General features: G+C 34.3%; 1 protein-coding gene across 2 annotated transcripts; it reads right to left on the bottom strand.

Moving 5' to 3' along the window:
- Positions 1-207: 207 nt before the first annotated feature.
- LOC145322913 (C-type lectin mannose-binding isoform-like) lies at positions 208-12,444 on the bottom strand. 2 transcript variants are annotated; one of them, XM_080165265.1, is made up of 10 exons: positions 12,326-12,426; positions 11,650-11,723; positions 11,504-11,551; positions 11,029-11,169; positions 10,850-10,945; positions 10,585-10,649; positions 5,483-5,576; positions 5,126-5,162; positions 806-954; positions 208-403 (listed from the first exon to the last, which is right to left on the bottom strand). In XM_080165265.1, exons 2-10 carry the CDS (start codon positions 11,702-11,704, stop codon positions 354-356), a joined length of 735 nt encoding a protein of 244 aa, XP_080021391.1. In that variant the 5' UTR covers positions 11,705-11,723; positions 12,326-12,426; the 3' UTR covers positions 208-353. The 2 variants fall into 2 exon arrangements, with proteins under 2 accessions (XP_080021391.1, XP_080021392.1); XM_080165266.1 differs by lacking the exons at positions 208-403; positions 806-954 and adding an exon at positions 4,659-4,792 and having other exon boundaries at positions 12,326-12,444.
- Positions 12,445-12,839: the final 395 nt, after the last annotated feature.

Raw genomic sequence — 12,839 nt, 5'->3', positions numbered from 1 at the left:
GATGTATTAAAGTTAATTATGCTAAATAGCGATGGGAATGATGTCAAAAAGTTTTAGCCTTTTATCTGTCATAGGAGCCGAGAAAATCACGTTTCTCTCTGTCTGTATCTACCAGACGGACAGACAGATGGACGGACGGATGGACGGACAAATGGACAGACATTTCGAATTATAGAGTAGATACGCTACTAATAAAGAAAGCACTAAAATTTTAAAAATTTATTTACTCATTAAAGAAAATGAATGATGTTACAAATTAAAACCAAAATATATTGCCAAAGGGTAGAATAATCTTCATAAAAATTGTTGGACAACTAACAAATAGTTATTAAGGAGCAACTTATAGAAGTACTTCATGTAGTTTGACCAACAACTTCCTTGTCCTGCCCATTCTTCACATTTTCTAGACAAAAAAGTTTCAAACAATTAATTAAACAAGGACAATTGTGTTCTTTTTGATTATTTAATGCTTGTATTTGGCACAACTTTTATCACGCAAGACTTCTTAATTTAAACATAAATGGCTTGTGGTAGTGCATCAAGATCCATGTAAAATCTGAATAGGAAATAAACGTCTATGGTTGAGCTAGGGTTCTCCAAGTGTTAAAAACTCCTGATGGTTATATTTTGCAAAGTTTACTCTTATTGATTGCTTAGATAAAACCATTATTGCATATACTATAGGTTGGTACGAGCAGAGTAGGACATAAGGACATACCCAGAACGTTTCTTAAAATCATAAACAAAAGATTAAAATTTTAAAAAAACTATATATACAAGCCTTCTAGAATAAATTTAATTATACCTGCTTCTGTCAAGACAGTCTTACAATACTGTATCATTATATCGTCAGATATATCGTCAGAACCACAGGATTTACATGATTGTGCACAGCTGAATAACAAAAATGGGTTTGCTGTACATTCACCTTTTTCAGCCCACACGGAACATTCGCTAAATAAAAAAGGAATAAATATATTTCTATAATTTTAAATACACAATCTTCTATGTAAGATTTCTCTGTCTTTAGCTTCACATACACTGTTAAAAATAATTTTTTTATTTAGTATCAATTGATACTCTGGAGAGTATTGGACCCGTAAGTACGCTACAACTATATAATTAATATATAACACTATGTAATACTATATAACACAATAATTATTACTATACAGAACCCATACATTTTTTTAATATCAATTGATACGCTCTAGGGTACTATAGAATACGCTGTAGAAAAGTTTATTAAAATAGTAATATTTTATACGTTGTAGGGTATCAGAAAATACACTGTAGAAATGTTTCTTGATTTAGTACTATTTGATACGCTGTAAAGTATCAGACAATACGCAAGAGAATGATTTATTAAAATAGTATCTATTCATACCTTCTAGGGTACGAATCTGTACTGTAAAGAATAATTGAAACAGACACCATTCATGCACACCTCTCATGGAAATGTTTCTGCTTGGTCGTTTTAGACAAAGATGAAATGTTACTATTTATGCTCAGATTTATAATGTTGTTTTTTGTAATTATGACTGACCATAGTATTTATTTTTAAGGATAATGTTTAGTCCTAAACATCTTTAAAGTAATTTTTTTTACTAAATTTACATTTAAATTATTGTTTTATGGCTCTGCTTGGTATGTTTGTTGATATAACAAAATGTATATGTACATATAATAATCATATATTATAAACTGATCTTTCATACAAAGTAAAACAGTTTCATACTCTACAAAGTATCAAAAATTATGATAGAGGGTAACAACAATTGCGAAGGAGGGTAATGAAATATTACTTCTACCGTACTGAATTTTATTCCCAAGAGCGTATTGGATAATACTCTACAGACAAATACATTATTTAGTACTACATGTTACTTCACAGAACATTACCTAATACTCAATACAGCATTGAAAACTTCCTTGTATCGTAATGAGGTTTTTTTCCTAGTACGTACGGATTGATACTATACATTAATGTGAAGAATATATAGTATTACCTGATGCTAAAAAAAAAATTATTTTTAACAGTGTAGATCTGAGGATGGTTTAGGCAATAAAGTTAGAGAATAGAGGGAGCAAGGGTACATGACTATATAGAACTATCTCAAAGACCTACCAACACAATCCCATTGCTCAAGAAATTTGACAGCTTAGACTCTAAAATGGCTGAGTTTTATACAGGGTTTTTCATTTTTAGAAACAATATCCTAACTATAAAATTTATTATGTATTTGTGTTTGTCCTTTATAGATAATGCATATATCCTAAAATTAATAAAGTATAAAAAACAATTTTGGCGTTGTCAAAAAATTATAAAATCGTAAAAATCTGGATAATAATTTCATTACAAGCTGTCTTGAGTACAATTATTTCGGAAAGTAGAGATTATTTCCATTTTTTATAATAACAATATTAAAGTTCATGTTAACAGCACTATAGATTTAATTTGTTTTTAAAAATATATTCCTTTTTTAGGAGGCTTTGAAATCTTTATCTTAGTACTAGATAGATAACTTTCTTCCTTACAACTTTCCTAAATAGTTTAACTGTCCCTAGCAATGTGAACTGAACCAGTGCGCATGTCCTTGTATATATCATATTTAGTAGCGAAGCTACTCTATAATTCACTTTGTCTATCCATCAGTCAGTCTGAATTTTTTTTCAATAAACTTGTAATTAAAATCAATCTGTATTTGCCTTTTATAAAAGGATTTTACATCCTAATAAATAAATGTAAATTATTTCAAATTGTAGCTCATTTATGACACTATACATGCTATACTCTGCTTTTACAGTTACCATATGAATGTAATTATTCTAAAGTCCTGAAAATCATAAAAATCTGTAAATTGCTATATACATTTTCAATATTTCATGCAATAAATCAACTGATTTTTGAAAGACATATTTGTTAAATGTTGCTAAACTTGATATCATCATCCTTGTCAGAATGTACTATAGTATTTGAATAAAAATGTATTATTATTTTTTGAAGCTAGCTTTTTAATAATTACGTTTAAATTCTGATATATTTACTTATAATTATCATATAATAATTTTTTGCTCATTTTCAAGGTCTTACTATTCTAATTATATATACATTATTATGTTTAATAAGAAAATTCCGACATTCATCTTAGGTTATTTTTTTTAAAAAATTGCTATCTTTGAATTAAATATTCAAATAAAATTACACAGTACAAATAATAAAATACAGGTTTTGCTTACAAAGCACAATCAAATTAATGGAAACACTTTTGAAAAGATAGCATTGATTTTAAATGATAAATATGCTCTAAACTTTTACAAAAACTAGGCAAAACATTTATTTTTTGTCGTTGATAACAATATCTTATTCTCATACTCTTATTTACAAATAGTTTTACACTAAAATCTTTTGATTTAATTGTTTTAACTCTTGTACATTAGGTCACATGACTTTAATTAATAATAAAGGTCCCCCAAATCCTTATACCAAAATATACGGTGGTTTTGATTAATTAGTAAAGTTCCTTCAAATCTTATTCCAATGACAGCTTATGAGCTTTCTGGCAGCTAAGTGAGAAAGCAAAATTTCTATTGATAAACAACCTTCTGCAGCGTCAGGGGTCTTTGATAGGGGAAAATGGTTTCATAGCTATTTATCACTCTATATATATTACTTTAATGTTTAGGCCATTTTATTTGTATATTTAAGTCTTAGGATGTTTTTGGGCTATAGTTCTGTCCTTCAATACCCTTTCAACTTCATGGCCTATAGATGCTAGAGGTAAAGGAAATTACTAGGCATACCACAGCAGCTAGAAATAAATTTGTTTTAAATAAGGTTTGTGTGTGGGGGTTTTAGCTTAGAGTTTAGAAGTTACGTTTTTCAAGATACAAGTTGAAATGAAAACAGCAGGTAATGTTTAAATTTACCTGTGTTCATCAATGCAATCAGTCCCTTCCTTGTCCTCTCCATTCTTCACATTTTCTAAACAATTAAGTTTCTAACAATTAAACAAGACAAATGTGTTCTTTTTGATTATTTAATATTTATATTTGGCACAACTTTTATCACACAAAGACTTATTATTTTAAACATATATGGCTTGTTGTAATGCATCAAGATCCATGTAAAATCTGAATAGGTAATAAACGTCTATGGTTCAGCTAGGGTTCTTCAAGTGTTAAAAACTCCTGATGGTTATATTATGCGTAGTTTACTCATATTGACTGCTTAGATAAAACACATGAATCTGCAAATAAATCAATTCCTTATCTTACTAACAAACAAAAACAGACAAATTATTGTTAGTGTACCATCATATATATTGATATATTAATACTTGGATGTTGCACCAGTTTTTCATGTTCTCTAATAAAGTTATACTTGCAACTAGCTAAAATAGCTATACCTTACATCCCACCCTTTTACCCCATCACATCCCCTCCATCTGAATAAGTTCATATTAGCAACCTTAATTGATGACAAATTAATATATCCACATAATCTATAACTGTATTATTGCAGTAACCATAGGTTGGTACAAAAAGAGTAGGACAAATGGACATACCCAGAAGGTTTCTTAAAATCATAATACAAAAGATTAAAATTTGAAAAAATGATATACAAGCCTTCTAAATTAAATTTAATTGAAATTAAATCATGAAGATCTTACATGACTGTATCTGTATATCTTCATATGTAGAACCACAGGTTTTACATGATTGTGCACAGCGGAATAACAAATATTGGTTTGTTGAACATTCACCTTTTTCAGCCCACCCGGATCATTCGCTAAATAAAATAGGAATAAATAGATATCTATAATTTAAGTACACAATCCTTCTATGTAAGATGTATCTGTCTTTAGCTTCACATAGGTCTGAGGATAGTTTTAGGCCATTTTATTACTAGATTTAAGTCTTAGGATGTTTTTAGGTTATAGCTCTGTCCTTCAATACTCTTTCAATTTCATGGCCCATAGATGCTAGAGGTTCTAAGCATACCACAGCAGCTAGAAATAAAATTCATTTTAATGAGGTGTATGTGTGGAGGGTTTTAGCTTAGAGGGTTGAGTTTTTCAAGATACAGGTTGAAATGAAAACAGCAAGTAATGTTTAACTTTACCTGTGTTCATCAATGCAATCAATTGAAGAACCTAAACCTGAAATGTAAACATAAAACAGTTGAGGTAATATTTCCACTACTAACAAAAGCATTATGATTGTTTTTTTGTCAGAAGTGGAAACATTATCATTTTTACCAGCACTTAAAAGTTTTAGCAAAATCATGAAGATGAGATTTTTTAAAGTTTTTTTTTATTATGAACTAGGTAATTTTAGTGATTCCCTATGATTCCAATTATTTTCTCATAATATTCTAAGTTTAATTCAATGGTTTTTTTCATTGTTATTTAATGTTTTTCAATGATTTAAATTGTTTTCAATGTTTTCCTCAGTTTTTTGATGGAATTAGTGTTATTACCTGGCATCTCACAGACAGCAGCAAATGTACCATATTTTCCATTACAAGGTGCATCATTCCATTTGAATTCTCCATTGGTCCACCACCTACGCCACTAATCAAGAAATTTTTAATATTTTAAATTGTTAGGTTTTGGATAACTATATACAATTCCTGAAATCTATAATACAAAGTAGCTTGATGTCTGTCCATCTGACCGTCTGTCCGTCTGTCTGTCCGTCTGAAGCATAAGATCTCAGTAACCGCTGAACCGATTGGGCTCTACTACTCTTCAGGGATTATACCTACTGGTCCTGTGATGGTTTTAAGCTATTTTCCTGGGAGGTGGGACACCCCCAACGCCCAAAAAACTAAAAAAAACACCCCCCCCAAAATTTTTGTTTTACATTTTTTGTAAAATCTCAGTAACTGCTAAACAAATTGGGTTCTACTCTTCTGGGAATATACCTACTGGTCCTCTGGTGGTTTTAGGCTATTTTCTAGGAGGGTGGGACACCCCAACCCCCCTAAAAATAAAAAAATCCCTATTTCCAAATTTTTTATTTTTTTTTATTTTTGTAAACAAAAACCAGTAATTGGGTTGGGGGAACCCCATTGCACCATGGGGAAAAGCCACCATGAACCCCCCCCCCCAAAAAAAAAAAAAATTTCACCAAAAATTTTTTTTGGGCTTTTTGTCATCATTAAAAAGTTTATAGGTATTAAATAAAATTTTCAGAGGAGAGTTTTCAATTTTTGTGTATATGTGGTCCAATCAGTGGGACTATCAGAGCTTGCGCCGCATACAGGGTACTCGCTTATGCTCACCCCGTACGACATATATGGTGAACAACCTGGGTTTAATTTTTACGAATTGAAATTTTTGTGCATACGGCGTACAACCTGGGTTTAATTTTACCGAAGAGTAATTCGGCAAAGAATAACTTTTTTGAAAATATATCTATAAAATTATTCTGGAGGGTTGACTTTCCATTACTAGGGCGAAGCCCCTAGAGGCTAGGGGTGAAGCCACTAGTATATAATATGTCAATAAAAAGTAGAAACTGTAAAATTCTGGACTAAAGAGATAAAAATCTTCTCTAAACAGATTCTTCTTCTTCTTCTGAGGCGTTCTGTACCGATAGTACACTGCCTACTGCTCGTGCTTTAACGTCTTGTGTCTGGCCAGGTTTGCTACTGTGATCATCATCCCACAGATGTCACATCGGGATCTTCTTGATGGAAGTCTTGGTCCCGGTGGTGGGGGGTTCTGCCCCCCGCATGTTCTCCTGTGCCTTGCAAAGTTGCTGGTTGTGGTCTCCCTTCCACAGTCTCCACATCTCCTCCTGTTTGGATCCTGTGAGGCTTCTCCCGAGCAACTTTTCTGGTGATTTTTCAAATTTCCTTCTGCTTCAAACTCTTGGTTACATAATTGACATTTGAATGTAACCTTGTTCTCAGATCTTTCATGTAGTCGTCTTCTGTGTGTAATAAGTCCAGCTTTGCTCTTGCAGATCTTTTCACAGCCTTCAAACTCGCATGTAAAACCTGGCATTTCATCAGGTTCTTCTGGTCTCGGGTTTCTCTCCATTCTACCATCTGTCCATGTCTTACCTCTGCTGTTTTCCCACTTCTCCAGGTGGTCCATCCTGGCCTTGACAATGGCTTTCCATCCTTTCCTGTCCTTGGTTAGTGTTCCAATATTGGTCCAGTCAATCTGTGCCTCTCTTAAGATGTTTTTCCAGTACAAGATAGTCTTTCTCTTCTTTCCTGGAACTTTCTCTCTGGTCTCTAGGTCTTCCATCCAACCTAGCACAACTGCTTTTACTGTTCTGTCATCTTTCATTCTCATAACGTGGCCTATCCTCTCCAGCACTCTTTTCTCTATCTTCCATCTCAAAGATTTCACTCCAAGGTCTTTCCTTACATCAAACATGTTTTTACCCTCCCGTTGCATCTGAATTAGGGGGGGGCCTGTCCTTCTGCTCCATATCTGTCTGTACTTCTTGTCCATCATACTTTGTAGCTTCTTGATCTCTCCTCCATGCCAGGTTCTTGCTTGGCAGTCAAACAGGACTGTGCTCTCCACACATGCTTCCACAATCTTAGCTTGACTCCTCTTGGACAACTTGCTACCTTTTAGTCTGTTTTTCACTTTCATCCAAGCTGCTCCTCCCCTTTTCATTCTCTGGCTTGTGTCATTTTTTTCACCCATCCAACTTCCCAACATTCTAATTTTCTCACTCTCTTCTGTTCCGAAGTCTAGATGTTCTTCTTTGTCATCATTGTTTCTCTCTTCAAATTTTGCCATTATTCGTTTTGTTTCATCTACTCCTTGTTGTAGTTCATTCTTCTTGCCAACTATCGTCGTATCATCCGCAAATAGTCCTTTATCAATTTTGATACGTTTGGCTTCTGAGTTAGGTTTTTCCCATCGGTTTGTTCCTGGGAAGCAGCTTCCAGGTACAAATTTAAAGTTTAACCCATAGTCCATGTCTGTCTCCTCTGCTTTGCGTTTCCTGGACTTAGCCGCCAGTCTCATCACTGCTTGGTGAAAAATGTTGAAAAGTGGCGGTGAAGAGGGGCACCCTTCCCTTAGTCCTCTTTCTGGCACCCACGATTCACTTTCACCTGATCTGCTCTTGATTCTGTACTCTGTACACTCATGTAGGTCTTGTAAAATTCTCAAAAATCTCTCTCCAATTCCATACTTTTTCAGGATTTGCCAGAGTGCTGGCTTGTTAACCCTGGGGTAAGCTTTCCGGAGGTCCAAAAGTCTGGCAGCAGGTCTCTCACCTTCAGGTATAGTTTCTCCTGCCTTCTCTGCTCGCTTGAACAGGTCTCTGGTGTCCTCCTGAATCCTTACCATGATCTGTGTCACGTCCGCTGTAGATCTTTTCTTTCTGAATCCTGCCTGGTCGTCATCTAACAATTTCATTTCTTCAGCCCATATCCTTAATCTGCTAGCAGCTATTTTGGCGATTATTCTGGATCCCATTGCTAGTAAGCATACTCCTCTGTAGTTGTTGACGTTGTTTTTGTCACCCTTCTTGAACAGTGGAATCACTTGTCCAATCTTTAGTGAGTCGTCCCATTCCTCCTGTCCCTTCTCCCACATGTCCTGAATCATTGTGACTAGTTTATCTATAAGCTCTGGTCCTCCATTTAACAGGTATATCAGTCTGACTCCGTCTTTTCCTGGTGCTGATTCACTCATCTCTTTCATTTGTTTCAGTATCTCTTCTCTTGGTGGTGTTGTGTTTAGTAATTCAGCATATTCTCTGGCTTCCTCTGTGTTACTGATGTCGTCAATAAGATTTATTATGTCCTCTATATCCTCTGGATTGTTTTCGAATCTGTCCTTTGAGATAGCTTGGAAATGTGTTTTAAATTCCTCTGTTGTGATGTTTGTAGTCTCTGGTGCTCTGGTGATACCTCTTGAGCCTAGTTTTTTAAGATGTTTATAGACTGTTCCTTGATCTCCTCTCTCTCCAGCATCTCTGCAGTCATTTAGTATCTCTTCCCACCACTCTTTCTCCCATCTAGCTGTTTTCTGTTTCAAGTCCTTTCTGGCTTCTTTAAGTTCTTCTCTCACTGGCTGTCTTGCTAATTCTATTCTTTCTTTTTCTCTTCTAGTTGTTGCTGCTCTTATGTCGGACGTCAGTTGATTTCTTCTCTGAACTGCTCTTGTAATTCTTTGTCTCATTCTCTCAATCTCTTCATCTCTGCCAATCATCCATGGATTCTCTACTCTTTTTTCTTCTGTTCCACAGGTTTCTGCTGCTGCCTCTGTAGTAACTCTGGCTATTTCTTCCCACCCTAGTCCTTCAGTCCTTCTTCTCTCATTGATCTCCATATTTTCCAGCTTCTCTTCCACTTTTTGTCTGTATGTTGTAGCATGTTCAGCTATTCTTAGTTTTTCCCATTGCACTCTTGGAACCTTCTTCTCCTGTCTCCTGGGAATCTTTGGTTTGTTCTTAAGCTCTATTTTCATCTTCTTTGGTTTATGATCCGACAGTGATGCTTCCATCACTGTATGCACCTTTCTGACTAGTTTATGTCTTTGTACGTTTTTCATTATGAATCCGTCCAGCTCATACCATCTTCCAAGGGCGTTGTTGAACCATGTCCCTCTTCTTTTATGGTTGTAGTAGCTATTCACATAGCACAAGTTGTTGTCTTCTAGCCATCCCAATAAGTCTAGTCCTTGATGGTTGGTTGTCCTTATCCCAAAAATGCCACATATTCCCTCCCGGTCCTCGTTTCTACCAATATGTGCGTTGAAATCTCCCCCGATAATCAGTATGTCGTCCTTCTTTGCCCATTCTGCATGTTCTTTCAGATTTTCCCTTGCTCTTTCTATTCATCTTCATTTCTCCCATTCCACACTGGCATATACGTGGATGTTAATGAGAAACCAAGTGTTTTCACCGAAATAGATCTTTCACTTCTCTTGGTCTTCTGGCCCTGTTCACACCAAGATCTCAATGCTTGACCTCTTAAAAGAATCGCTGCTCTCTGTGTGTATGTCACTGCTATCTGGTTTTCTCCATCTCCTAACCATACTGTTCCTGTCCCCGTTGCCAAGACCTCTGATAACAATACTGTGTCCCAATCCTGTTTGGTTGCATATTCAGCAACTGATTTAAGTTTCCTCTTGTTAAATGTTCCCAGAGACATTCTCTGCACATTCCAAGTTGCAATGTCAAATAGCTTCTTTACTGTGTCTCTCCTTTCTTCTGCTCGTCTCTCTCTCTTTTCACGTCTCCTCTCTTTTCTTCTGTTTCTCCTTGCTTCCCTCCCTTCCTCTGTCTTGTCCCTCGGTCCCGGGTTACTCTCAATTGTCTGGAGTCTGTACTTAATTTCTACCACCAATCTCCTCTCCTCCTCTGTTATTGCACTAACAGTGTCCGGCCTACATGTTTTTAAGGAGAGAGAGATCTCGGCTACTGATTTCCCTCTCCGTTGCCAAAAAAAGACTGCTGCAAGTTCCAGGTTGCCCTGTACATTCCAGTTTTGACGTCCTCTCTGGCCTCCTGGTCTGTTTGCCATCCGGATGGATGTTCCCGCTTGGACCACTGGGAGGTCCGACCATACCCCAAGCTCTCTAAACAGATTATTACCATAGCACAATCTTCATCACCATCATAATTGTTTGGTTCATTATCCCACCAGTCAGTGTAGTTTACTTTAAATTAAAATTGACATTATTAACTAAGTGGATTTGCTGGATTGATAGAACCTGGTTATGAACTGCGAAACTGTGTATTCACAGAAGACATATAGTCAGTGCATATATATACATTCCAAACCCTTCCAGGCAAAAAATAAGTTTTAAATTCTTCTTGAAAACGAAATTCTTTCCTATACACAGTTAAAAATGCAAACCTGGTGTTCCATCAGTCCAAACCCAAGAATCTTCAGATTGTATATCGTTAGCCCCCATCCAGAAGCCATTCGATTCCCCAGCTTGTGAGAATAAACCTTAGTGATAGTAAGATTTTTTAAAATAAAATGTATAATACAACACATATAATAGAACATAGTCTTCATATAAATTTTACTACCTTTGACAAACTGATTTTCTTGACTAGAACTTATTTCTACAAGTCTTGCATTGAAAGGTGGTGGATATGGGTTTTGGGAAGGACATTTTTGTCTAGCAGTTTCCCATAACATCTTTTCATTCAGAATTTTGTAACATGACCCTATAATTATAACAAAATTATCCATCCATACACTATTATAAAAACCCTACAATATGAAGTAATAATTATTTTATCTTTCTAAACCGACTGAGTGAAGGATTTTAGCATTTTATATCTCTCCAGACTTAACTATTTTCTCTTTTACAATATCTCTGAGTAAAATGGTTACATATTCACCTCTAAACCCAAATTTTATGACAAAAGGAAACACCATTAATTAAGAAATATCAATTATCAAAAAGTTTTATCTCAGTATAAATAAACTCTAAAATATAAAGGTACGAGAAAAAATTGAAATAAAAATACCTCAATAAAAAATAAATTATATATTTACCTGTTGATATGTCTTCAGTCCAATCTGGAGGACATCTTTTGACACTCGCTACAATTTACAATTTACAATTTACAATACAATTACAATAACTGTCTAACTTGTTGATACCAAAAAAAAACTATATTAAATAGTTTCAAACTGTATACCTGGAGATATTCCGGAAACTACTAATGCTGTAAGCACACAGAATATTAGCTTCATTTTCCAAGTAGATCTTAACCTCACATAAATTTATCTATAGCTGGTAAAATTAATTTGACAAATATACATAGTCTTAAGTTTAGCAAAGGTGGAGCTCAATTGAGCTAGGATTTGGGCACTTAAACTTATATCTATCTTGATCACAGAAAAAGAGAAAAAAAATCGGAGGTATGGGTAGGGGGGGGGACATTTTATCACCCTTATCTTTTGGGGTTCATAATTTCGTTATGAGAAATGGTATCTTTATAATAAAGTAACAGGATGAGTGTTTGTCTGTGTGTCTATACCGAAGGATCTCACTAACCGCTGAATCGATCAGGTTCTTCTTAATATGGAAGCTTTTCATAGGTCTCGGGAAGGTTTATAACTATTTTGGGGGAGGATACCACCACCGTCCGAAGATAAATCACAAAAATATCAATTTTTTAAAGTAGAGACTTGAACGCAATATTGAAATATTACATAATATTTTTAAAAAACAAACATTTAAAGTACTACTAGAGGCCTCTAGGGGCGTAGCCGCTAGTATGCAATAAAGCAAAATAGTATTCTGCTGATAAAGAGGAATTGATAGGTCAGTAGAAAAATTCTGAAATAAATAAATATTTGATAATGAAATACCTTATTAGATTTTCTTTTTGTATCCAAGCTAGGTAGAGAACAAATATAAACTGTGAAAATTAAAAAAAATATATATTTAAAATATTATTTTTATAATTATAAGAAAAGGGAAGAGAAGTTAACAAGTGGCACCAACTGACGTCAAATTAACGTCAAATTCTATAATTATGAATCATGCCTAGAGGGTTTCATATAAAATTTTTTGAGTAATAACAAATATGTACCTATGATATTTCAAAATAGATTTTATGGGAAAAATATTAAAATTAATGGTTTCAATTTTTTCCCTCTAAACAAACTTTTTTAATAGAAAACAAAGTTTCATTAAAGGTAGATGCTAACAAAACAGATGAATTATTTTGGAAACATATATTTATAAGGTTATTAATAAGGTTATGTAATAAAGTAAGTTAAAATTTAGTTATTTAATGTATTATATGTTTTTTTTGCAGACTTCAAAAAGTGATACCCTCTAAACTAATAAACAAAAAGGAAATAGGAAATAGTACTTTAA

The sequence above is a fragment of the Acartia tonsa genome, chromosome 6 (genome assembly GCF_053477335.1).
Source record: "Acartia tonsa isolate MP-2025a chromosome 6, ASM5347733v1, whole genome shotgun sequence".
Classification (NCBI taxonomy): domain Eukaryota; kingdom Metazoa; phylum Arthropoda; class Copepoda; order Calanoida; family Acartiidae; genus Acartia; species Acartia tonsa.
The sequence above is the reverse complement of the archived record's forward strand: the minus strand, read 5'-3'. Positions and strand labels throughout refer to the sequence as shown.

Coding starts and splice junctions, on each gene's coding strand:
- LOC145322913 (XM_080165265.1), bottom strand. CDS start 11,704: ATGAAGCTAATATTCTGTGTGCTTACAGCATTAGTAGTTTCCGGAATA. Junction 10,946..11,028: donor AGAAAATCAGTTTGTCAAAG/GTAGTAAAATTT, acceptor ACTATCACTAAG/GTTTATTCTCACAAGCTGGG. Junction 955..5,125: donor GATTGCATTGATGAACACAG/GTAAAGTTAAAC, acceptor TTTTTTATTTAG/CGAATGTTCCGTGTGGGCTG.